This window comes from Schistocerca gregaria, chromosome 4 (assembly GCF_023897955.1).
Source record: "Schistocerca gregaria isolate iqSchGreg1 chromosome 4, iqSchGreg1.2, whole genome shotgun sequence".
Lineage (NCBI taxonomy): Eukaryota > Metazoa > Arthropoda > Insecta > Orthoptera > Acrididae > Schistocerca > Schistocerca gregaria.
This window is the reverse complement of record NC_064923.1, coordinates 404,375,068-404,402,190: the sequence shown is the minus strand read 5'-3', so window position 1 is coordinate 404,402,190 and position 27,123 is coordinate 404,375,068. Positions and strand designations below refer to the sequence as shown.

General features: G+C 37.8%; 1 protein-coding gene across 5 annotated transcripts in view; it reads right to left on the bottom strand.

Moving 5' to 3' along the window:
* Positions 1 to 27,123, bottom strand: part of LOC126266879 (uncharacterized) — a 268,806-nt gene that overhangs the window by 122,551 nt on the left and 119,132 nt on the right. For all 5 annotated transcript variants that reach the window (XR_007548941.1, XM_049971539.1, XM_049971537.1 and 2 more), the window contains one exon: positions 13,098 to 13,214. Coding sequence is in view for 4 of the 5 variants with exons in the window: in XM_049971539.1 (XP_049827496.1) it covers positions 13,098 to 13,214 (117 nt within the window). In the remaining variant the exon portion in view is untranslated. The remainder of the gene's footprint in view (positions 1 to 13,097; positions 13,215 to 27,123) is intronic.

Here is a 27,123-nt window from a genome sequence, read left to right as displayed (position 1 = left end):
CCATAAAAGAAGACTGTATACATGGAAGACGCCTGGAGATACTGACAGGTTTAAGATGGATTATATAATGGTAAGACAGAGATTTAGGAACCAGGTTTTAAATTGTAAGACATTTCCAGGGGCAGATGTGGACTCTGACCACAATCTATTGGTTATGACCTGTAGATTAAAACTAAAGAAACTGCAAAAAGGTGGGAATTTAAGGAGATCGGACCTGGATAAACTAAAAGAATCAGAGGTTGTACAGAGGTTCAGGGAGAGCATAAGGGAGCAATTGACAGGAATGGGGGAAAGAAATACGGTAGAAGAAGAATGGGTAGCTTTGAGGGATGAAGTAGTGAAGGCAGCAGATGATCAAGTAGGTAAAAATACAAGGGCTAGTAAAAATCCTTGGGTAACAGAAGAAATATTGAATTTAATTGATGAAAGGAGAAAATATAAAAATGCAGTAAGTGAAGCAGGCAAAAAGGAATATAGACGTCTCAAAAATGAGATCAACAGGAAGTGCAAAATGGCTAAGCAGGGATGGCTAGAGGACAAATGTAAGTATGTAGAGGCTTATCTCACTAGGGGTAAGATAGATACTGCCTACAGAAAATTAAGGGGACCTTTGGAGATAAGAGAACCACTTGTATGAATATCAAGAGCGCAGATGGAAACCCAGTTCTAACCAAAGAATGGAAAGCAGAAAGATGGAAGAAGTATATACAGGGTCTATACAAGGGCGATGTACTAGAGGACAATATTATAGAGATGGAAGAGAATGTAGATGAAGATGAAATGGGAGATACGATACTGCTTGAAGAGTTTGACAGAGCACTGAAAGATCTGAGTCGAAACAAGGCCCTTGGAGTAGACAACATTCCATTGGAACCACTGACGGCCTTGGGAGAGCCAGTCCTGACAAAAAACTACCATCTGGTGAGCAAAATGTATGAGACAGGCGAAATACCCTCAAACTTCAAGAAGAATATAATAATTACAATCCCAAAGAAAGCAGGTGTTGACAGATGTGAAAATTACCGAACTATCAGTTTAATAAGTCACAGCTGCAAAATACTAATGCGAATTATTTACAGACCAATGGAAAAACTGGTAGAAGCGGACCTTGGTGAAGATCAGTTTGGATTCCGCAGAAATGTTGGAACATGTGAGGCAATACTAAAATTACGACTTATCTTAGAAGAAAGATTAAGAAAAGGCAAACCTACATTTCTAGCATTTGTAGACTTAAGAGAAAACTTTTGACAATGTTGATTGGAATACTCTCGTTCAAATTCTGAAGGTAGCAGGGGTAAAATACAGGGAGCGAAGGGCTATTTACAATTTGTACAGAAACCAGATGGAAGGTATAAGAGTCGAGGGGCATGAAAGGGAAGCAGTGGTTGGGAAGGGAGTGAGACAGGGTTGTAGTCTATCCCTGATGTTATTCAATCTGTATATTGAGCAAGCAGTGAAGGAAAGAAAAGAAAAATTTGGAGTAGGTATTAAAATCCATGGAGAAGAAATAAAAATGTTGAGGTTCGCAGATGACATCGTAATTCTGTCAGAGACAGCAAAGGACTTGGAAGCGCAGTTGAACGGAATGGATAGTGTCTTGAAAGGAGGATATAAGATGAACATCAACAAAAGCAAAACGAGGATAATGGAATGTAGTCGAATAAAGTCAGGTGATGCTGAGGGAATTAGATTAGGAAATGAGACACTGAAAGTAGTAAAGGAGTTTTGCTGTTCGGGGAGCAAAATAACTGATGATGGCTGAAGTAGAGAGGATACAAAATGTAGACTGGCAATGGCAAGAAAAGCGTTTCTGAAGAAGAGAAATTTGTTAACATCGAGTATAGATTTAAGTGTCAGGAAGTCATTTCTGAAAGTATTTGCATGGAGTGTAGCCATGTATGGAAGTGAAACATGGACGATAACTAGTTTGGACAAAAAGAGAATAGAAGTTTTCGAAATGTGGTGCTACAGAAGAATGCTGAAGATTAGATGGGTAGATCACATAACTAATGAGGAAGTATTGAATAGGATTGGGGAGAAGAGAAGTTTGTGGCACAACTTGGCCAGAAGAAGGGATCGGTTGGTAGGACATGTTCTGAGGCATCAAGGGATCACCAATTTAGTATTAGAGGGCAGCGTGGAGGGTACAAATCTTAGAGGGAGACCAAGAGATGAGTACACTAAGCAGAAGGATGTAGGTTGCAGTAGGTACTGGGAGATGAAGAAGCTTGTACAGGATAGAGTGGCATGGAGAGCTGCATCAAACCAGTCTCAGGACTGAAAACCATAACAACAACAATGAAATAATACACTGCAAATCTTCAACAATATGCTCCTTAAATGACTAGATGAAAACTGCAATACATTATCATTTTGAGCTAATGTACTATTTTAATTAAAAACAAGGATGATGAAAACTCCTGACTTAACCACAGGGTAATTTTTCTGCATAAGCTGTGTGTAACACAAGAGAGTACTGGAGTACTGAAGGATTTCACCATATAGTTAAATACTGAAGCCACTGAAGGTATTACTTACTGCCAGCGTTTGGCAGTGACGTTTGAAATAGCTGCGTGCATTAGTTACAGTATGATAGTTGCATTTAGCATGTGTATTTGAAATGGAAACAGGAATTTTGCACCCGATATGTAATTATAAATAAGAAGACGAGCATTATTCATAAAAAATGATGACGAGTTTTATAATTACGAGATGTAGGTATTTCAAAGTAATGAGAAAAAAATTAACACTGGGGAGATTTGCATTTATACACGAAAAACCGCAATTCGTTCACATCCCACTACACTACCAACTGTGCTGCACATGCAGTTTGTGATTATTTATCAACTACACTATATAAAATGGTGGGTAACCTTCAAAACCGATTACCTCCATAAATTTATGAAAAACATTAAGAACAGCCTATTCTCAGCACTTTTTAACCATGTTCCATGTGCATATTTCACTGCAGATCAGACAGAAACCTCAGCTATTTTCATACTGCACATTAACATCATGACAATCAGAGCACAACACTGCAGAGGCTGTGACTGTACACGGTTTTTTAAATAAAAACTACGTGGATGAAGTGTGATTAAGGAAATCGCTGATGGCTGTTAATACATTTGCGTGTCTTAAAGTTTCATTTAAAGTAACTTCTTCTTGTTGTGGTCTTCAGTCCAGAGACTGGTTTGATGCAGCTCTCCACGCTACTCTATCCTGTGCAAGCATCTTCATCTCCCAGTACCTACTGCAACCTACATCCTTCTGAATCTGTTTAGTGTATGCATCTCTTGGTCTCCCTCTACGATTTTTACCCTCCGTTCTGCCCTCCAATACTAAATTGGTGATCCCTTGATGTCTCAGAATATGTCCTACCAACTGATCCCTTCTTCTAGTCAAATTGTGCCACAAATTTCACTTCTCCCCAATTCTGTTCAATACCTCCTCATTACTTATGTGATCTACCCATCCAATCTTCAACATTCTTCTGTAGAACCACATTTCGAAAGCTTCTATTCTCTTCTTGTCTAAACTATTTATCGTCCACATTTCACTGCCATACATGGCTATACTCCATACAAACACTTTCAGAAAAGACATCCTGACACTTAAATCTATACTCGATGTTAACAAATTTCTCTTCTTCAGAAACGCTTTCCTTACCATTGACAGTCTACAATTTATATCCTCTCTACTTCAACCATCATCAGTTATTTTGCTCCCCAAATAGCAAAACTCCTTTACTACTCTAAGTGTCTCATTTCCTAATCTAATTTCCTCAGCATCACACGAGTTAACTCGACTACATTCCATTATCTTCGGTTTGCTTTTGATGATGTTCGTCTTATGTCCTCCTTTCAAGACACAGTCCATTCCATTTAACTGCTCTTCCAGGTCCTTTGCTGTCTCTTACAGAATTACAATGTCATCGGCGAACATTAAAGTTTTTATTTCTTCTCCATGGACTTCGATAATTACTCTGAACTTTTCTTTTGTTTCCTTTACTGCCTGCTAAATATACAGATTGAATAACATCAGGGATAGGCTACAACCCTGTCTCACTCCCTTCTTAACCACTGCTTCCCTTTCATGCCCCTCGACTGTGATAACTGCCACCTGGTTTCTGTACAAATTGTAAATAGCCTTTCAGTCTCTGTATTTAACCCCTGCCACCTTCAAGATACCTAATACATTAGTAGGACCTACTTCGAACAGCGTAACACCAGTGTACGTGTGCTACAGTTTCTGACCACTCATCACGTTTGTGTTTGTTTACATCAGGTTTATTCTTATGATGAATGGATTACAGCACATGTACAAAAACTATGGTGTTCCCTAACATTTCATGGGAAAGGCCATAGCAAACAGTTAGGCTCTTCAAATTATGGATGACAGCTGTGTGAATGAAATACAGATATTATATATAGCTTAGATGGATTTGTAAGAACAGTACACCAACAAGAGATGTCTCTTTATGCATCGTCAAGTGAGATAAGGTGCTACTTGTATGTGCAGCCTGAGCAGTGAGCAGGCATCTCCACTTGCTGTTGGAGAGTGCTATTCCACACTGCCACCAGCTGAAGGTATTTTGGAGGGGAAGCCATAGAATACACAAGCAGACCACGCCAAGAATGTCAATAGTAGTAAAGGCACAAAAGAGATTGGCTGATTTTGGATGAATGTACAGATTAACAGTTATTGTTATACGGTTGTGAGTTGTAATTGTGTAAGTTTATGGGAGAAAATACAGTGCTTCAACCATAGTTGCTATTGAAATTAATTTACATAGCTAAAGATAGCAGTCCCCATGCTCTCTTCCAGTGAAGCACTTGCACTTCGGAAAAGAAGTTACTGAGCACAGCAAGAAAGCAAGTCGAAACTGACTAACAAGTCGAGCTCATAGTTATTATTAAAGCCGGCCACTAGCAAAGAGTTAAAATATTGTACATTCAACCAGACATGGAGAAGGTGGTGTTATACCTAGTGATAGCAAAGCACAGCAGCACCAGGGGTCATAATAAATGTGCTGGTGTATGCCTTAGCCAACACACTGGTCAGCACTAGGATTCATTGTATAGCAGGTGCTAAACTAGGCATGCCTATGACAACAGAAGACGAAGACACGCCTCGAGGCTAAACTCTGATAACGCCCCCCCCCCCCCTCCCCTCCCCAGGCAGCTTGTATATAGGCTGCTGCCGCCACCACCAACCGAGCTCTCTCAATGCCTCAATCTGCCAATCTGTATCTCTGTACATCACATCGGGACTCACTTCGCTTTTCACCTCAATACGTCACACAGTGCTCTAGTCTTTCGCCGAGATAGTCTCCGCCTTGCACCTTAGTTAGCTGTGAGGGATTGTTAGTCATTGTATATAGTTGTGATATGGACATGGACAATATTCAAGAATTAGTTCATGTTAGTTGATTACTGTTAACCACAGAACTTTAGAATAGATGCCACTGAAGTTAAGTACTCAATTGGTTCCTGTAATAAAGTGAAAACCACGTGTGCATTTTGTGTTGTAGTGAGTAGAAACTGGCCACCCACCTACCATACCACCTCCGCCTAATCCAGCTAGGAACCACAAAACATTACAAGAGGGCACAGTCACAACAATAAATGCTGCAAAACATACTGAAAATTATTTTCTTCTACAATACTGATAATTTTTGTCTAAACTATTGTATTATTTTGGCCCAAGATACTCTAATGTAAGATTACACAAAAAACTACAGAATTAATTTTAACAACAGTTAGAGAAGCAATGAACAGTAGCTTATAACCATCCTGTAATTTTCCTGCATGCAGAGAAACAATGACATCTTAGGGTGTCAGAAAAGTTATTTCATCTTCATTCGATAATAATTCCCAGAAGTTCTGCACTGTTATGAGCAGTTTTCCATTTTTTTCCCCTTTTCTTGTCCAAAGACACCAATCTATAGAACACATCAGAGTCAATGGAAGTAGTAAAACTACAGTGTGTCTTAACAGAGAAATCTCACATTTTGCAGTTTCACAAAATTTTTCTAATTATCCAATAAAAATGACTTGTTGAGAAAATTCCTCATACACATTCTCTACCTCCAGTACTAACCCAAATTTTTACTTAATCATCAACACTAATTTGTCAGACATCAATCAGACAGATTTCTAACTGAATTGCCTTTTACATAGGTCCCAATAAGATTACCCTCTCATCCTATATGGGGAAGTGATGGGGTTGCAAAAATAATAATCTTCAAGGAACTAAGGATTACAGAAAGAAATAGAAAAGACTACACACTCAGTGTATTAAAGGAGGAGGAAATCACCGTATCTCTGCAATAGGAAGCAGAATCACTTACTTCAGGCAACGAACATGTCAAGAAAGTTTGGATGACAATCAAATGAATTTCTTATCAAGTTCTATCAAAATATGTACATTGAAGAACAAGCAGGTATGTACCTGCTCCACAATAGACACAATGTGAACTAAAAAGAGGAAACTAGGCAATATTTAATAAAAATGAATCTGATTATTAGTGGGGCAATGCCTGAAACCTTTAGTAAGTACCACAGTAAAATCCCGTCATAGGGTCTACCCCAAAAACATACGATATCCTTGTCACAAGTAAAGCCTGTCAGTAGCAGAACTATTAATAAACAATAATAAACATTGATGGCATAGGACACAATAGCATAACTATAGTTGAAATGTTGAATTCCATTCATAATTCTAGCACATGGAAAATCATGGAATACTGCCATTGTTCATCTGAAGTACAACTGCAAAGATGAGTCATATAACAATCAATGCATATAGTGTTGAAAACCTACTGACATTTCTAAAATTTAACAAGGTCACAGTGCTTAATAGTCTGTCCGGTTCAATGCAGAAATCTGAGTTAACTCCACTTTTGATCATGATTTACTGTATATCCCTTGCAAATTTATTTAATGGCCACGTTTCCATGAGAGTAAAAACCATGCAAATCTACAAACACAGCAAAACTTGAGTCTAAGAATTACCATTCTGTATCACCCATTTCTATTTTTAGCCTTATTCTAGCACATAACCTGAGCTCTGACATGGTTCTCTATGGTTATAGCACAGATTTTGTAAACAATGACCATGGGCATCTACTTGCAGCGTTTATCTGTTATATTGTATGTACTGTATGGACAGGGGAAGCCAGTTGGCTTCAGTGCTTCTTGACTATCTACAAACTTTTAATTCAATACCACATCAACACCTAATAAAGAAAATAATATGTAAACAAGGATAGATCCCTACTCACCAAATACAGGAGGTGCTGAGCAGTGGAAAGGCATGTAGAAAAGACGGAAAATTGCTTAGCTTTTGGATAAAGTAAGTTATTTGTCATTGATAATAAACACACACACACACACACACACACACACACACACACACACACACACACAGTTGTCTCTCAATGCTTCCACCTGACTGGGGCGAGTAGCGATCTTGGCTAGGACTGGCAATTGGGAAATGGAAGGTGTGTTGAGTGAGGAGATGGATAAATGAAACTGGAGGTTAGTTAGTTAGTTAGTTAGTTAGTTATATTACTTGTTCCATGGATCATGAACACGATTCTTTCGTAATGATGTGGAACGTGTCAAAGTACACAAGATTCATTTATCCCAAATAATCATTGTTAGTCTTATATACGGTACAATTGTTAATGCTTACTGTATTTCTTTGGCCTGTGTCTAAAAATTTATCTATGGAGTAGAAGGAGTTGTCATTCAGGAATTCCCTTAACTTACTTTTGAATGCCGATTGGTTGTCTGTCAGACTTTTGATATTGTTTGGCAATTGACCAAAAATCTTTGTGGCAGAATAATTCACCCCCTTTTGTGCCAATGTCAAATTCAATGAACGGTAGTGAAGGTCACCCTGTCTCCTAGTATTGTAGCTGTGGACTGTGCTATTATTAATTCTGAAGTGATCTGGGTTACTAACAACAAATTTCATTAGGCTGTATATATATTGTGAAGCTACTGGCAATATCCCTAATTCTTTAAATAATTGTCTACAAGATGATCTTGGATGAGCCCCAGACATTATTCTGATAACACGTTTTTGTGCAATAAATACCTTCTTTCTTAGTGATGAATTGCCCCAAAAGATGATTCTGTAAGAAAGCAATGAATGAAAATATGCATGGTAAGCTAACTTACTGATGTGCTTGTCTCCAAAATTTGCAATGACACTAATAGCATAGGTAGCTGAGCTCAATCGTTTCATTAGATTGTCAATGTGTGTCTTCCAGTTTAAATTCTGATCAATACAGACACCCAGAAATTTTGAACAATCTGCTTTAGCTAAAGATTTTCCCCCACACTCTATATTTATTTCCGGTGTTATGCCTTTCCCTGCACTGAACTGTATGTACAGTGTTTTTTCAAAGTTCAATGAAAGTCCATTTGCGGAAAACCACCTAATAACTCTTTGAAAAACATTATTTGCATTTTCCTCAGCTGATTCTTGCTTTTTAGGCTTGATTACAATACTTGTGTCATCTGCAAAGAGAACCAAGTTTGCATCTTCATGAATATAATTAGGCAAGTCATTAACATATATTAAAAACAATAAAGGCCCCAAGACAGAACCCTGTGGTACCCCATTCCCCCGGGAATGCCTCTTTCATATAGAGTTCTGCCATATCTGGTGAGCAGTCTGAATAATCTGATGCCCTTTGTGTACTATGTGGGTTTACTGTTTCAACCTTCTGCATTCTACCAGTTGAATATGAAGTGAACCATCTGTGTACTGAACCATTCATTCCATAGTACTTCAGCTTATCTAAGAGGATTTCATGATCCACACAATCAAAAGCCTTAGAGAGATAACAGAAAATCCCAGTTGGTGATGTTCTGCTATCCATAGCATTTAAAATTTGATCAGTGAAAGCGTGTATAGCAGTATCTGTTGAAACACCTTTCTGAAAACTGAACTGAAATTTTGTTAAAACGTTATTCCCACTAATGTGTAAAGTTACTCTTGAGTACATTACTTTTTCAAACACTTTTGAGAAGGATGTCAGAAGTGAAATAGGACGATAATTATTGTCTGTCTTGTCACCTTTTTTATACAAGGGTTTAACTATGGCATATTTCAATCTGTCAGGAAATATTCCCTGATTCAATGAGCTATTACATATATGGCTAAGAACTCGACTAATCAGGTGTGGACAAGATTTTAGTAATCTATTGGAGATACCATCAGTTCCATGTGAGTTTTTATTCTTAAGTGAATTTATTATTTTCTTAATTTCAGACGGTGAGGTGGGTAGGATTTCAATTTCATTTGTTTGCACCGGGAATGTCTCTTTCATATAGAGTTCTGCCCTATCTGGTGAGCAGCTGGTGCCTATATTTTCCACTACATTTATAAAATGATTATTAAAAATATTTTCAACCTGTGATTTTTCATTTATAAGCTTTTCATTGTGCTTAACAGTAATACTGTTGTCCTGTGACCTTGGTTGCCCTGTTTCCCTTTTAACTATATTCCATATTGTTTTAACTTTGTCATCAGAGGTGCTAATCTCAGACTTGATACACATACTTCTGGATTTTTTTATAACTTTCCTTAATATAATACAATATTTCTTATAATGGTTGAGCTTTTCTTCATCTCGACTTATTCTAGTGTCTTGGTATAGTTCCCATTTCCGGCTACAAGAAATTTTAATCCCTTTAGTCAGCCATGGTTTTTTATCAAGTTTATTTGAATTATGATTCACTAATTTCTTAGGAAAACTGTTTTCAAATATACCCACAAGTTTATCATGGAATAAGTTAAATTTAACATTTGCATCAGGTTCCCGATAAACATCCTCCCAGTCTACCCTTTTCAAGCTTTCCTTAAATTGTTGAATTGTTATATGGTTAATTGGGCATATTATTTTGTTTGTTTTTTTTCACATTACTGTATGGAGCAAAGTCATGAATTGAAAGTAGCTGTGAATCGTGATCTGAAAGCCTGTTCTTAATAGGATAGGTGCTTACTTCTTTTAATTTATCTTGGTCTATGAAAATGTTATCTATCAGGGTGCTACTGTCTTGTACAATACGAGTAGGAAAATCAATGACTGATGTCAGATTGTAAGAGCAAAGTAATAGTTCAAGGTCGTTCTTCTTGCTTGAGTGTTTAAGAAAATCTATGTTAAAATCTCCACAAATGATAATGTGTTTTCCCTTTTCTGACAGATAACGCAGCAAGAGATCTAGGTTTTTAAGAAACATTTGAAAATTTCCAAGTGGGGACCTATACACAGTCACAATTATGAATTTACCACTGTCCAATTTAAGCTCACAAGCGCATACTTCAATGTGCTGTTCTACACAGAATTTTGCGGTTTCTATGTTTTTAAAACTATGTTCCCCCTTAACATAAATGGCAGCTCCTCCTTTCTCCATATTGTCTCTACAAAAATAAGTTGCTAGTTTATACCCATTAATATTTACATTTTCCATTTGTGTAGTTATATGATGTTCAGACAGGCACAGTACATCAACTTCTGTTGTATTTTTAATATTCTCGAAACAAATTATTAGTTCGTCTATTTTGTTCCTTAATCGCCTGATATTTTGGTGAAATATATTAACACAACTGTTTCCTCTACCTTTATTCGAACCATTTATTTTTTTACCTTTAAGAGCTGCCTGTCTGGACATCTTGTTCATCCTAAAAAAGGTGCCCCTATGCCCTTTCGGGTCACAGGGGTTTTGCCTTGACTGATAGTGGGCCCCTTTAGACGACCTACAATTAAATCAGCTAATCTATCCTTCCCTAGACTATTTAGGTGCAGGCCATGTCGAGTGTATCCCCATCTCCCAATGCTACCAACAGGCTCTGTATAAATGTGTGTTTTTGCACCGTCCAGCAGCTGCTTGCTCAATTAGGAGAGATTACGCTATGTTGGAACTGGAGGGGATTAGGAGGGATTATGCTAAATTGGAACTGGGGGGAATTAGGAGAGATTATACTGTGTGCAGTGGTAGGTTAGGGCACTGTCAGAAGGAACACTGAGACTACAGGTGGAAAAGATAATGTCTATTTTTCCCTCAAAAGACAGGTAGGGGGCCAAGGACTATGACAATCAAGTCTGGGGGTTGTGGAAAAGGAGGATACGTTGCAGGGACAGTATCCACCTGTGTCATGGTCACAATGATAACATCCGATAAAGTCAGGCTCATACAGAAAAGTACCAACAATTTTTCCCCTCACATACCATATGAATTTGGTATAGAAAGTGGGAGACACTATACTGAGAGGCTATGTTCACTCTGCTGCAAGCAGAGCTAGCAGAATACATCCACATGTGTCTGGCTATGTCGGAGGCACTTTTTGGTGTGGAACAGATGACAGCTATTAATGTGGAAGTACTGATGGTGAAATGAATGGGGAAGAAATTTCTGAGATTTAGGATAAATGAAGTTAAGTGTTATCAATGAAAAGGTTGACATATGACAGTGTTATCTGGTTGATAATGGATTTGTATAGAATATTAGGCAGGTTTATGAATAAAATGAGTATTCCTTGCCAATGCAAAATCAATCACACTATTATCAGCCAACAGTCACCCTCATTAAGTGCATAAGTTAATTAATTCCATGTGTGTCTTGGGGAGAGTGATATAGCCTTCTCTGTTTATGTTGCACATTAATAACTTCTATGACCGTATTGATTTCAATCTGACTTTTTGAAGATGACAACAATCTTTGAGGAAATGCTGGATCAAATTTTTGTCAATATCAGTCAAATTCTGAAAAATTTCGATCTTATACAAAGGCTAATGAATAGTTCTTCATGTAGTAAACCTAGAATTTTGTAATTCTTTATGAATAAAGATTGGCCATAAGATTACTGATTAATAATTACTGCTCATACCAATATATGGAGTAAAAATGTGTGGTGGTATGAAATGCAACAATCACACACTTTCAATTGTAAGTCATTAGAAAACTCCAGTTCGTCTATGAAAAGTATTTCTTATAAAAGATATGTATGGCTTCCAGTGGAATAACACTCAAAAATGTGGAATTGATGTACAGGAGACATAAACCACATGAAAAGAATGGCACCACAACTGCTACAGGCTTAGTTGCCTCACAGGATATTTGAGCATTTGCCTCATGGGGGAGTGTATCACCAATGTTGAAAATCTTAACTATCAGACATTCTACAAAAAATTTATATCTCACAACAAGTCACCTAGAACAACCCAAGAAAATTATTAAGGGTTGAATCCACAGATATTCTTCAGAACGCATCATGCCAAAACACACTACGAAAATAAAACAGGACTAATAATAGCACAGATTCCATTTATGGATGGCAGAGAAAGAAACCATTATATACGGAGCAAGACAGAGTGTCCTCTCTTTTTCTTTGCAATGACACATCAAGCAAATGTAGAGAGAATTTGATACAGATCTAATAACCATACACCGTAAGCAGACATGTTTTTAATAATAACCTAAATCTTGATGATGACAACTTAAAACTGAATCAACTTTAATCCCTGAACAAATTTTCCATGTAACACTTTAAAACAGCTGCCACTAAAAACCTGAAATCCAGCTATGACAAGTCGCCATAAATTGAATGAGAAGACAAGTGAGAACAATCTTTTCTTATTTTGTGCAGAGTATGATGCTGAACACTTAGTGCTACAAAGAAATCTAAACAACAGATAGAGCAAGCTTTTAACTCAGCATACTTGAAAATGAAAGTTTATCACAAAGAAGGGCAATAGCATAGTGTATCAATATGACATAAAAACAAATGCCCGTTGTTCCCACTTAGCACATGCCGTCCTATTTGATACCACTTTGTCAAATGGAGTATCAATGTTGCTACCCCAGAATAATCAGAGATGTTCACAAATAATCCAACAACTATGCATCGGCAGCCAACAACAATAACCACTAGATGGAAACAATCATTAAAATAATTTAGCCAAATACAGTGCAAAATTTTGCCTGTTAATATACTAACCGAAAATATGGTTTACATCTTTTCAGTCGGTAAAACACTGAAGTTTATTACTACACGATCAAATTATTAGAATCTTACTATACCTGGCATGTGCATACTTGGATGATGCAGTTGTGTTGCCTGTTGAGGTTGCACAGACAACAACTGTATGACCTCCTGAAGCTCATCTTGGCTTGCCAATGAGCTCCGCCACACTGAATCTGGAATACAAATTAAAAAATTGTTGCAACTGAAATGTTTAGGGGAATGTATTAAAAACACAATGCTCACTAATACAAAAAATTAAAAAAAAAACAATGGCCTGTAAGAAACAATGAGTCAAGAATTATTGCTACAGGCTCCACTTCACCATGTGTTACTTACATCGCACCAATGTTGTAGTCACAGAAAGAAGTCCTGGTGAAAAAGCAAATGGGACCCTCAATGTCTTTCACAGTGGGTCAAAATGTCATAACGTAACACGGACCTCAATGAAAGTAATCTCATTAACTTAGCCCAGGAACACAATTCTGTCAACTTAAATGTATATAATAATTTCCTGTATCATTTTACAGGTATAAAATTGCAAATGATGAATAATGACTATCAGTTGAATGGAATGATGAACACACATTTTAAGAATGAGATTGTCTTCAGCATGTTTCCACAGTTACATACTATGTACTCTCAGTCTTGAGCTATAGAATTATAGAATTGTTTTTTGGGAATCATAGCCACAAAACATGTACTGAATATTCAAACTACAAAGAGGACCATAAGGGGGGGGGGGGGGGAAAAAAGGGGTGGGGGTGATTAAGTTCACTGTGAAGTGCTGCTTACAAAGTTACTGTGTAAGTACATCTGTTTACACATCAAGAAAAACATTAGTAAATATTAAAGTAACAGCTGTATCAACAATTATGGAGCAAGATATAACAAAGGAAAGTCCAGGATGGAGTACGAACAATATTATGAAAAAGGTAGATTGCTACTCTCTATATAGAAATGACAGACTGAGTTTCAGACAGGCAAAGTGAAAAGACTATTACACATTGAGCTTTCATCCAAACCCTTCTTCAGAAAAGAAAAAAAAAGGACAAGCACGCGCACACACACACACACACACACACACACACACACATTATGCATACATGACTGCTATCTCAAGATGCTGCAGCTACAATACAACTCTCACATTGAATAACAGCAAGAATAAGGAGAAGGGTGGGGAAAGAGGAGGGGTGGGGAGAGAGAAGAGCACTGTCTGACAAAGTGTGCAGGAACTACATGGCATCATGATTAGACTGCCAATTGCAGCATTGGGAAGCTGTGGGGGAGAGGGGCAGGAGGGAGAGAGTAAGGATCATTGGGCACATTGGCAGAAAGTAATGCATCATGGGGTGAGGGATCATGAACTGGAAGCAGGTGATAGGACAGAGTGAGCAGAAACTGTTGAATGGATGGTGTGGAGACAGTACATTACAGCAGGTTGAAGCTGGTATGATTTTGAGAGCAGAGTTTGTGTAGCAACAGTAATGCCCATCTGCGCATTTCAGAAAGCTGAAGATGGAGAGGAAGATCCAGATGGCCTGGGCTGTGAAGCAGCTATTGAAATCAAGCATGTTATGTTCAGCTGCATGTTATGCCACAGGATGGTCCACTTTGCTCTTGGCCATAGTTTGGCAGTGGCTGTTCAACTTGGTGGACAACTAATTGGTAGTCATACCAATAAAATATGTTGTGAAATGATTGCAATAGAACTGATATATCACATGGCTGATTTCACAGGTGAACTGGCCTCTGGCTTCCTCTCACCTCCCTCCCCCCCCCCCCCCCCCCCTCCCACTTCAAAGCTTCCCAACACTGCAGCTGACAACCTTGTCTGCCTGCCATCTAGTCCCTGCACTCTCTTCCAGACAGTACCCCCCCCCCCCCCCCCCCCACCTGTCCCATGCTATTTCTCCGGCTTCCCCATCCCACTCTGATTTCGTTCAATGTGAGAGTTGCATTATAGCTGCATGGCCCACAGACAGCAGTCATGTGTGTATGAGGTATGTGTGACTGTGTGTGTGTTTTCTTCTCTGAAGAAGGCTCAACGTGTAACCATCTCTTTGTTGCACCTGTCTGTAATCCAATATGTCATGTTTATGATGAGCAGCTATCTATTCTTTTCACAATATCATGGAACAAGAGACATATCTTAAAAATGTCATCATATAACTTTTTATTAGGGAATAAGTTTTACAGTAAATGGCACAATAAATAACTAAAACCAACATCCCTGTACTCACAAACACAGTTAAAGCTACAGTCTACTTTCACCATATTTCCCATTCATTCACACATTGTGGTCCGTAAACCCTGTAATGAAGGAGAGCCTTCATTGATGTGCAACAAGTAAAATTATATATTAATAAGCAAGATGGGCATTGCAAGATACTTCTGTAAGGTATAACAACAACCAATTATGCATAGTGCAAATCTACTTCTACCAATTATTATGAATATAACTTTTAGATTACTTTATGCAGGGTGTTTCACAAAGGAAGGTTGGAGTTTAATGTAATGTCAACATTAAGGTTATCAGAGATGGAGCACAAGCAAGAAAAATTTCATGGATGAGAAAGGAAGTCCGCCATGTCATTTCAGAGGAACCACTCTGAAATTTGCCTGGAGCGATTTAGGGAAATCACAGAAAACTTAAATCTGGATGGCCAGACACACATTTGAACAACCATCCCCTGAATATGAATCCAGTGTACTAATCACTGTGTGACCTTGCTCTATTGGTTGTTTCAGGAGAACTAGTGAACATTTTGGGAGATGGTAACATAGATTAATTCATCAAAGCATTCTACCAGATGTACCGGTATGAAATGAGCATTTTTTTGTTAAAATGAAACACTAATTTCTAATTGAAAAGTAAAAACATTTTATTCAATGTGCTGACCATTGCTCTCTATACATTTTGACCAGTTCTGGCAATTTGTGGAGACCACGCCAATAGAAATGTTCATCTTCTTTGTAGGAATTGAAGTGTTCCTCAGCCAACGTGTGACCCATTGATGAAAACAAATGGTAGTCGGAAGGGGCCCAGTCTGATGAATACGGTGGGTGGGGTAGCAGCTCCCAGCCAAGTGTTTTGATTGTATCCTGAACCATTTTTGCTTTGTGTGCAGGTGCATTGTTGTGTAAAAAAATTACTTTGCCATGTCTTTTGGCCCATTCTGGTCTTTTTTCGATCGATGCAGTCATGCAGTCATGTGTGTATATAATATTGTCGGGAAGGCGAGCCAAAGGTTGCGTTTCATTGGCAGGACACTTAGAAGATGCAACAAGTCCACTAAAGAGACAGCTTACACTACACTCGTTCGTCCTCTGTTAGAATATTGCTGCGCGGTGTGGGATCCTTACCAGGTGGGATTGACGGAGGACATCGAGAGGGTGCAAAGAAGGGCAGCTCGTTTTGTATTATCGCGTTATAGAGGAGAGAGTGTGGCAGATATGATACACGAGTTGGGATGGAAGTCATTACAGCATAGACGTTTTTCGTCGCGGCGAGAGCTTTTTACGAAATTTCAGTCACCAACTTTCTCTTCCGAATGCGAAAATATTTTGTTGAGCCCAACCTACATAGGTAGGAATGATCATCAAAATAAAATAAGAGAAATCAGAGCTCGAACAGAAAGGTTTAGGTGTTCGTTTTTCCCGCTCGCTGTTCGGGAGTGGAATAGTAGAGAGATAGTATGATTGTGGTTCGATGAACCCTCTGCCAAGCACTTAAATGTGAATTGCAGAGTAGTCATGTAGATGTAGATGCATAGTTCAAATTGAATACTAATCACTACAGACAACAAATGATCACAGTTTCACCAAGTTTTAGAAGCTCATGATACACCACACCTTTCTGATCCCACCAAACACACAGCATTGTCTTCTTGCCAAATCAATCTGGTTTTGCAGTCGATGTTGATGGTTGTCCCAGATTAACCCATGGTTTTTTCCGTTTAGGATTCTTAAAATAAATCCATTTTTCATTGCCAGTAACAATTCGATGCAAAGTTGATTTTCTTTCATGTCTTTGAAGCAAAATTTGATAAATGGTTTTTCGGTTTTCCATCTGCCTTTCATTCAATTTATGTGGCACCCATTTTACACACTTTTGGATCTTTCCCATGGCTTTCAAACGGTCAGAAATTGTTTGTTGTGCAAAATTTAGCATTGCTGCCATTTGCTTCTGCCTCAAAGTATCATCTTCATCCAACATTGCTTGCAATTCTGCATCTTCGAACTTTTTTGGTGGTCTTCCACATTCTTCATTTCTTACATCAAAATCATTATTTCTGAACCATTGAAACAATCTTTTGCATGTTGCTTCAAATAGAGCATGATCACCATATGCCTCGACAAGCATTCGATGCGACTTTTTTTCAAATGGAAAGAAAACATTCATGATTACCGCCAATCATCACTTTCTGATACAAAATTCGACATTGTTAACACTATGAAAACATATGATATTGTTTGTTCCATGACTTGATGCATACTAAATATCTTTGACAGATGTCATACCAACCAAACAAAAAAATATTAAGGCTCGTTCACAATAAATGTTCCCTATTGATACATTTCATACTGGTACACCTGGCATACAACATGGGTCTAATTTTTAATAGTTACAGAGATGCAACAGTGTACAGAAATGAGTTTTTCAAGTGCTGGTATTCCAGTTGCTTTGGGTGTATGTATCGGTGATCAATTTTTGTTTTTAAGTTCAAGTTGTGAGGTCTTACTTGAGATTACATAATTGAATTTCTGAACTGTTATTGTGATTTGTGGGCAATTATATTGAATATTTAGCATGCCACATGTATTTACAAATGCTGAGTATGCTGATATGATATTGTGTACATGTTTTGTAACGGAGATGCTGCAGCTGTATGCAGAGAACACTGTTGACAAGTACTAGATACAAGGTGTTTACTCATGTTTTCACGGAACTGCACGAGATTGGCATAGAGCCCAGAAGTCACATTTCTTCTGAATGTACATCAAACAAACACATTCAGAATTTCTACACGTACAATAATATGTTGGACATTACACATGCATGGCCTCTGCTCTGATTATTTGCCATAGATCAGATAGCTTCAAGAAGAAGATGATAGATGATTGGACTTTTGTTATTTGTTGATTGCAAATTGCTCGGTGCTCCCACTCATACTGTTTAGTGATGAAGCTACTTTCACTCATGACAGTCTCAATAACACCCGTTACTCAGACTGGTGTTCCAACAAAAACCCACATGCCTTTGTAGAATCACATTTCAAGAACTCTTCTCTGTAAATGTTTGGTGTGGTATGACTGTATAAATTGATATGTGTCTGTCGTGCTGCCACAGCACCTGTTATCTAGATTTTCTTAAAAACAAGCTTCTGCGATTACTGGATGACATTCCTCTGTCTGAAGGATGGGTATGTTCTTCCAGCAAGACACTGTAGTCGTCTGGTGTCATAATCTAAACCTGACAATCTGCAGAAGATTGATTCATAGGAATGACCTCATTTCTTGGACACCAAAATCCTCAGACCTTAAATCTTCATATTTTTGCCCGAGGTGTGGCTGACAGCTTAACTTTTCAAAGAAGAAGTAAACAAAAAGTATGAGTTAATTGTTCAAATTGTGAAGAGTGCTACCCTCATAAATGCATGCCTGGGTGATATCAGTAGAGAAACAAATGGTTTTTTCAAGGCAATTCGAAAGTGCATTGAAGTCGTAAGTAAAATTTATGAAAACCAACTCTTAATTCAATCATTTGCATTTGCTTAATATCTTCTGTGGGTAGTTTGTTTTAGTTACTTTCAAACAGCTGTATCTAAGTACCCAATAAAATAGGACACATTTTACGTGTAATGTTTTATTTGAATTAGTCTGTACTAACATGCCCTGAAATATTTTGTGATCCTACTGGAACATCTTGTATATTAAGACAAAAACCTGGCTACTATGAAAACAGGCAATGCATTCCCTCTAAAACTACTGAGCTGCCTAAATACTGGGATATCTTCCATCCAAGATTTGTGATGGACTATATAAAAGTTTAGCAGACAGACAAATGGGATTGCACAAAGCACATAACTTAAAGCGAGAAGAATGAATATATTCCCCGTGTCCACAAAAACTGTGAGTGAGAAGTGCAGTGAGCACATCAGGTAAAATGTGTGCAGAGACTGGTGACAAGATGTGAATGAAATGGTAACCAAAGAGTTGTGGCACTATCAGATAACAGAATTTGCATATACTATCAATGGAAAATCCAAGATGGCATAACAACAATATTATGAACAGGATAAACTGCTACTCACCATATTGAGGTGACGCTGAGCTGCAGACAGGCACAGCAAAATGATGACTATACATTTGAGCTTTCAGCCAAAAGGCCTTCTTTTAAAGTAGAAAAAATACACACACACACACACACACACACACACACACACACACCCTGCTATAGTGATCCCATAACCGAAATCCAACAGAATCTCCTCAAATCCTTGCGTCCATCCCAGAACCTCTCCCTCCTAAGTCTCTCTCTCTTCTCATCCCTACCACCCCCTGTATTCCTACATTCTAGATGCCTCCTAAGTCCATAAACCCAACCACGCAGGATACCCCCATTGTAGCTGATTACTATACCCACTCGGAGAGAATCTATGCTCTCATGGACCAACACCTTCAGACTGTTACACAAAACGTACCCTTCTATATGAGAGACACCAACCGTTTTCTTCAACGACTCTCCACAGTTCCTGTTCCTTAACCAAATAGTGCCCTCCTCATCACTACTGATGCCACCTCCCTCTACCCCTGCCCACATCAAACCTACCAACCACAAGCAATACCACTATTTTGACAGCTGCCACGCATTACATTCCAAGAAGTCCCTTCCATACACCACAACTGCCCATGGCTATTGCATCTGTGGTAATTAGCAGTCCCTCTTAAAATATTTCAGGAGTCTAAATGAAGCCTACAGTTTGGCCGCAATAACTTGACCATTTCACTAGTGCTACCAGAAGCAGAGAAAATTGGCACTACTTGGAAGAACTCAACGTGAAGCTGCTTCTAGTTGCGAAGTATTACGGAAGGCTTGGTGTCCACATGCAAGCAACATCTGTAAGCCATTGCTGTGGTGTTTACATTAGAATAAAAACTTATTCAAGTTTACTTCTTCAAGTCATTGGGGCAAGTTTATTTCAGGAACCTGCTACAAGTACTTGTTGCAGAACTGTAGTTATTCTTAAAAACCAAGAGCAGTTGCCATTGTTGTTGCTTTATTATTAAGAGACACTATTCAATTATCTAAAATCAGAGAACTTCATTTTAATTAAAATCTATGAGGATGACACATGCAAATTTCAAACATCGTTTGTCTTCATGTCTTCAACTGATACATCTCCTGTCTATCGCATAATCAAATATTGGATAACAGTAAATAAAAAATGAGGCACAGTATGTCACCAAGAGATTGTGTTTTAATTACTGTCAAGTTTAGCAAGTATTATTTACTATTTTTATAACAAATGTAATGCATTTATGTTTACAGTAGCATTAAAAAAATCAGCTACAATTTAAAGATGTCTGTATTATCATTCTACTTTATCTTCTTATGAAACAAATTGATTACTAAATTCATTTCACACTTCCTTGACTGGTGGTGCCAGTTATGTGTGTTTAGTGGGTCCACTGGTACTTTGTTGTGGCCCATCTGTCTTTGTCCCATTCTTTTTCTCGACACTGATATTTTTGCACCAGTATTGAACACAGCCTACTTTTCTAAGTTTTAGAAAAATTCTCACAAAATGAATAATTCAGAAATTACTCGCAAATAAAGTGCAAGAAACTAGAAAGAATATTCATTCTGCAGTGGGTGGGTGCTGATTTGAAGCTTCCTGACAGATTAAAACTGTTTTCCAGACCGGGACTCAAACCAGGGAACCCAGTCCAGTACACACTTTTAATTTGTCAGGAAGTTTCATGCAAGAAACTGTTTCCACTAGCTTGTGAACTTCTTGAAGTTGACAAACCTAGCAGACATCGACATGAGGGTGTGGGATTTCAGATATGGAAGTTCCTAATATTCCACCCAGTTCTGTGATTGTATGGATGTGTGTCATGCCACAGCAGGAAGTCTGGCATAATGCCTAATAAAAATGATGTCATGATTACAGTACCAGAATGGTTTCGAGACAGGCAAATAATTTGCCATGACTCTTACGCCATGAATCAAATTATTAAGAGAAGGGGCACAAAGTAGTCTATTAACCACCCTGAAATTGCAATCTGTATCTCAGAGTTGGTACAGGCCAACATAAAAAACAATTTCAGGGAGGAAGAACTCAACGTGAAGGAAAGAGTGCAGAATCCTGTTAATGCTGTTTTCCGTTCATTATTGCACATGACTGGCAAGGCTACAGTAAGAAACTGCAGCAGCTGCAGCAATAGTATTGGGCACAAAATGAAATAATGGAAACAGCCATCGAAGAAATCATCAATATCATGCTCTGAAGTGGTGATGGTGATGATGATGATCTTGAATCAAACACAAATGACACTGATCCTTAGTGAACACCATTCTGACAAATCTTTCAGGCACAATTAATTGCCCTTTGTAAACATTATTTATGTGCTGTTTTTAATGAATGCAATGTGCAAACAGATTCCAAAAATCAGTTTTTGACTTTTGATTCACAAAGCTGTGCAGTCATCTGCTTTCACTTATCATAATTTTCAGTAAATGAATAATACATAACTTGCGGGTATGTCAACGAATCAGGTGATTTTCGATCAGACAGAAGTGTCACTTAAGTGGAGTGCCGCCTCAGATTTCATATTAGGTGCAAAATGCAGGTAGTGGTGCCAGCACTGCTACAAGCAGCAGATGCTACCATTCCCTCACCACTCCTCTCCCCTCAGCAGCCATAATGTGGGGCTGTTCCCAACAGCCACTGCCCCAATCATCAACTTATCATGGACAAACTGCACACAGACCAAAATTACCTCCTAACAACATACAAAAACAGATCCCTCATGCTTTGCCTCTTCAGTCATTTACCACTTTCCATATTCCTGCCATCTGGCCACAAAGGAGCACTACCCTTGTGACTCAATCTCAACTAGGACTGGAGCAACTGCATCATATTGTCTCCCAGGGTTTCAACTACCTCTCGCCATACCCTGAAATGAGGGATATCTTACCCACTACCTTTACCTATCCTTTCACAGTTGTATTCCTCCATCCAGCAACAATCCTTATCCATCCCAACCACAGCCCTTCTCCCAAACCCTTGGATCACAGCTCATATCCCTACAACAAACCTAGATGCAAGACCTGTACCATACATCCCACCACCACCGCCTACTTCAGTCCAATCACAGGCATCTTTTACCAAGTCAAAGGAAGGGCTACCTGTGAAAGCCGTCATGTGATCTACGAAGTAAGTCACACCTCTATGCTGCTTTCTGCATGGAAATAAGCAAGCTCGCTCTCCGCATGAATAGCCACCATCCAACTGCGGCCAAGAGACAACTGTATCGTTCTGATGTTGAAATTGCTGCCCAACACAACAAGCTTCAGTTCAGTGTTTGCTTGAAAAAATGCATCATCTGGATCCTTTATACCAACACCAACTTTTCTGAACTGTGCGGGTGGGAATGCTCCTTACAATATAGCCTGTGTTCCCATTGCACCCTGGCCTCAATCTTTGCTAGTCCCCATCTTTCACCTACTTATCACCTTCCCTGCTCACTCTCTGGTACTACAAAGCTTTCTATTCCATGAACACACCCCACTACTCTTTTTCATCTCCTCTACTTGTCTCCTTTCCCACTCCCTTGCACCCACTCCCCCATCCCACTCTCTCAAACCTCCTGGCTGCACCTAGCATGCCTACCCTCTCCGCATCACATGTCTACATGCTCCTACAAGCACCACTACATATTCATCCATCCGTACTCTGCTATACCGCTCTCACCCCATCTCAACCTCATGCTTACCCCTGCCACCCACAGATTGCTTCTCCTATCAGATGCTGTAGGCAGTCTGGCCTCAGCAGCCAAAGACAGTGATCGTGCCTGTGTGTGTGTGTGTGTGTGTGTGTGTGTGTGTGTGTGTGTGTGTGTGTGTGTGTATGCGCGCGCGCATTTTCTACTTTAGAAGTAGGTCTTTTGGCTGTAAGCTCAAATGTATCGCAGTGTTTTTGTTGTGCCTGCCTGTGACTCATTTTCTCCTCTATGTGGTGAGTAGCTATGTATCCTTTGCACAATACTGTCACAATTTGGAGCCCCTTCCATATGAGGGTGTACTGAAAGCAATGCCTCTGAATTTTTTTCTTGAAACTTTTTAAATAAAACCAGCATCATTAATATTCTACATATTTTTTTCTTCATGCCTACATATTTATTTCGTAGTAGCTGAGCTCATCAACAGCAGCAATAGCCATATTATAAGGATGTCTACGTTTCCATTAAAACAGCGTAAAATATTATTCAAATAATATCATCACTGCTTTCAAGCTTCATGTTACATAGTATTAAGAATTCAGTCTTCTAACTCATAGTATTAAAAATTCAGCAGTTAAAGCCTGGACTTAGTCTTTGGCTGCAAGTTACCATCAACGTCTGGGGCCAAAAGAACTATGCCTGATAAAATGTTCCATCACTGTACTAACACTAAAAAGGAAGGTTTACAATTTCTATATTGATAAGATATCTGTCATTCTATGGCGTCACTAATTTTTTTCATTTAATCTAGTTCTCTTCAAGTAAACTGTTCCCCTAAGGGCTACTTGTCACACTACTTGTTTGGTAGTTTAAGACACGTTTGATGCGGTCCCTTAATCACACGAGAATGAATCTTTAATAGTGTTAACATCTTTCTTTTTAATATCTCTTTGATGACTTATGCACTTTAAAACTGTTTGGCATGTAGCTCAAAAGTTTTGCACTATGTGACAAATCAAGGTGGTAAACAGCCAACTGAATAAAAAAAAAAGAAAAACACACAGAAAGACAAGTAGCATTTCACAGATAATTATTTAAATTAATACATAACAATTACTTTTTCAAAATAACACAAAATAACAATGGGTATGCACCTAAATCCAAAATTACTAGCACATCAACATTTGCTTCTTACAACTATTACAAAAACATAAAATATTGATATAATGTAGAATTATATATGAACAGAAAGTAAAGATGACATTTAATAATCCTGTGAGTCACAGTCACAATTCATCATTTTTATACATAACTAGTTCATAGTTACAAATGCCTTTAGTCCCAGTAAATGTGTATTTTTGAAGAATACTGCACATATTTCATCACATTTTTAAACTGAAGAACAGAATACTAATAATGTGATAATGACTGTAACTGAACAATGTTTTGTGGTGGTACACTCAGAACTATAGTGTTCTGCTCATGTTAATTTTATGTAGTAATATACTGGAAAACAACTTTCACTGATGTAAACTTGTTGGTCTATGTCAGAAGTAAATATGTCACACCAGGTTCAGTCTGAAGTACATGCACTTTGTAGTCAGGGTAGGGTGAAATAAGTTCAGATGATTCAGAAATTTTATGAACTGGTACAGTATGTAGTAGTAGTTTTTTCTCATAAAACAGAGGTAAAGAAACACAAGAGAAAAAGATAATATTTTTCCCATTTTTATACAGTTTTGTGTATCTATCACAAATTTCCTTTCACAAAACAATGATCACTGAACAGGTGGTATAAATTTCTTATTGCTTTTGAAGATGAGTGTATGATACAGAATGATGAACAATCTAGGCTGATTACAGGCATCACTGCAGGTAAATATTTAAGTGTAGACATGGTGCATACAATCAACAAGCAATTTTTTTCCCAGAGTTCAATGATGTGTTCTTTTAATATCAATTTCTTTCTCAAAATTAGGTTGATCCACACTGCACACACATTAGGAATGGGAAAAATTGGCTAGTTAAAATTCAATGTCAGTATTTTAGTTCTGAATAACCGGCATTTTTTGGTATTTGTTTCGTCTTGGTTATAAGAGGTGCTTCCACTTTTTACTAATAACTGGGTAAGAAAACCAAAATAGCAATTACCCATAGCAACAGTGCTAAAATTTCTCATTTTTAAGTAAACCTTTTTCAAAGAATAAATAATTTATAATCAAAAAGTTTCCATTGTTTTGAAATGTTGTGTTATTACAGAAAGTGGGAAAAGTTATCAGTACAATTTTAATACCAATGCCAACAGAAATGAGCAACAAACACTTGGCATAAGAATTGATACAGCACTGCTGAGACAATAATGTTCCTGTTACCATGTGACATGGCCTATTAGATGGTACATGTGTACAGGCAGTGTGCAACTCTTGCTCTATCTGGTCTCTACGATAGTTTCTCACTGTCGTTGTTAGATATCAGTTGTATTACAGAATGGTGTCATTTCAAATCTTGAAGTTTTTATTAAGGCGGTAATCAATGAAGTCCAATGCTCCATTTGCTTTGAAAGATTAAAAACAGAAGGAGTCACAACATTCTTGTGGCATAATGTAAGGAGACATCTTAAAACTCAATATTTCATTCAAAGTTTACAACAGAAATATAGAGCAGCTAATCTGCTGCATGTGTCTACATAATATGCCTTTATCTGCTTGTAGCCCAGAAAATGGACAAATTAACACAAAAAAATGAGTTCTTCAACCTCAGTTGTCATCTTTTAGCTCTGAGTATTCGTAATGTCCAAATACTGGTATGATCCCCAATTAAAACATGATTTTTGAGCAGAGTTTCAAAATATTGGAATCAATAGACACTGCTAGTGAATTTTGTAGTAGTCAACCATTTATCACCTTTTGAGAAAAGCAGCGAACAGTGGATTGACTAAGTTTTCTTTTATTTACCTATTTAATTTAATATTTTGATTCTTTGTATTCTGAAACTGAAGGAATGAAAACTTTTAAATCTTTGTTCAATTTGTATGTTGATCACAGGAATAAAAAACTGAAATCAGTTATTTCAGAAATTGGTTATTCAGAGTGGTTTTAATTATGCAGTTGAAATGGTGTTGAAAAAATCTGATACAACCAAAAACCGGTTGCTTCAGTGATAATTGCCATCTCTAACCCACATCTTTCTCCTCTTCTGCTGTTATAGCTGTGTGTTGCTCTTAGTATGTTTTGCAATATGTCTCCCTTCTGATCTGTAATTTATAGTTAGTTAGTTAGTTAGTTAGTTACTAGTTCCTTAGACCAAATTTGCTATATATGTTATGACATGGTATGTGTCAACAGAACAAACATAGAACACTTATATACAACTAAAAAAATTTAAATAATATTTATGGCTACATGTCAGGCATTCACAGATTTTTAATTTTTTTTAACAGTTAATTATCTCTACTCAAGAATTCCTCTGATGTATAGAAGAAGTTTTACAGGAGAAACATCTTTACTGAATATTTGAAAATACTTCTGCTACCTGTCAGGCATTTTATTTCCATTGATAGGTCATCAAAGAGTTTCATAGCTGCACATTTCTTTCCTTTTCCTTTCTGTGTGAAAGTTATATTCATTATAGGATAATGCAGATCATTTTTTCTCCTTGTGTTGCACTTGTGTCTATCTCTGTTATTCTCAGACCTAGATGGGTTGTTAATAACAAATTTCATAACTGAACATATGTACTGTAAGGCTGTGTTTAATATTCCCAAATGCTTAAAAATATACCTGCAAGATGTATGTTTGCGAACTGCACACAATTCTAGTAACTTACCTCTGCGCAATGAATACTTTAAGTGACGAGTTACTCCAGATATTGTCCCATGAAACATCTAGAAATGAAAATCTGCGAAATATGCTAACTTACTGGCTTCTTTATCTCCAAAATTGTCAATTACTCTTATAGAAAAAGTAGACAAACCTTAATGTTTTACCAGCTTCAAGTTTAGCTTTTCATCAATATGCATATGTAATAACTTACAATTTTCTACCCCACGTATTATTTCTTGTTGGTATACTAGTTTAATAGAAGGTAGGATATTTTTGACAGTACAAAGCTGGACCATTTGTGCAGAGTGGT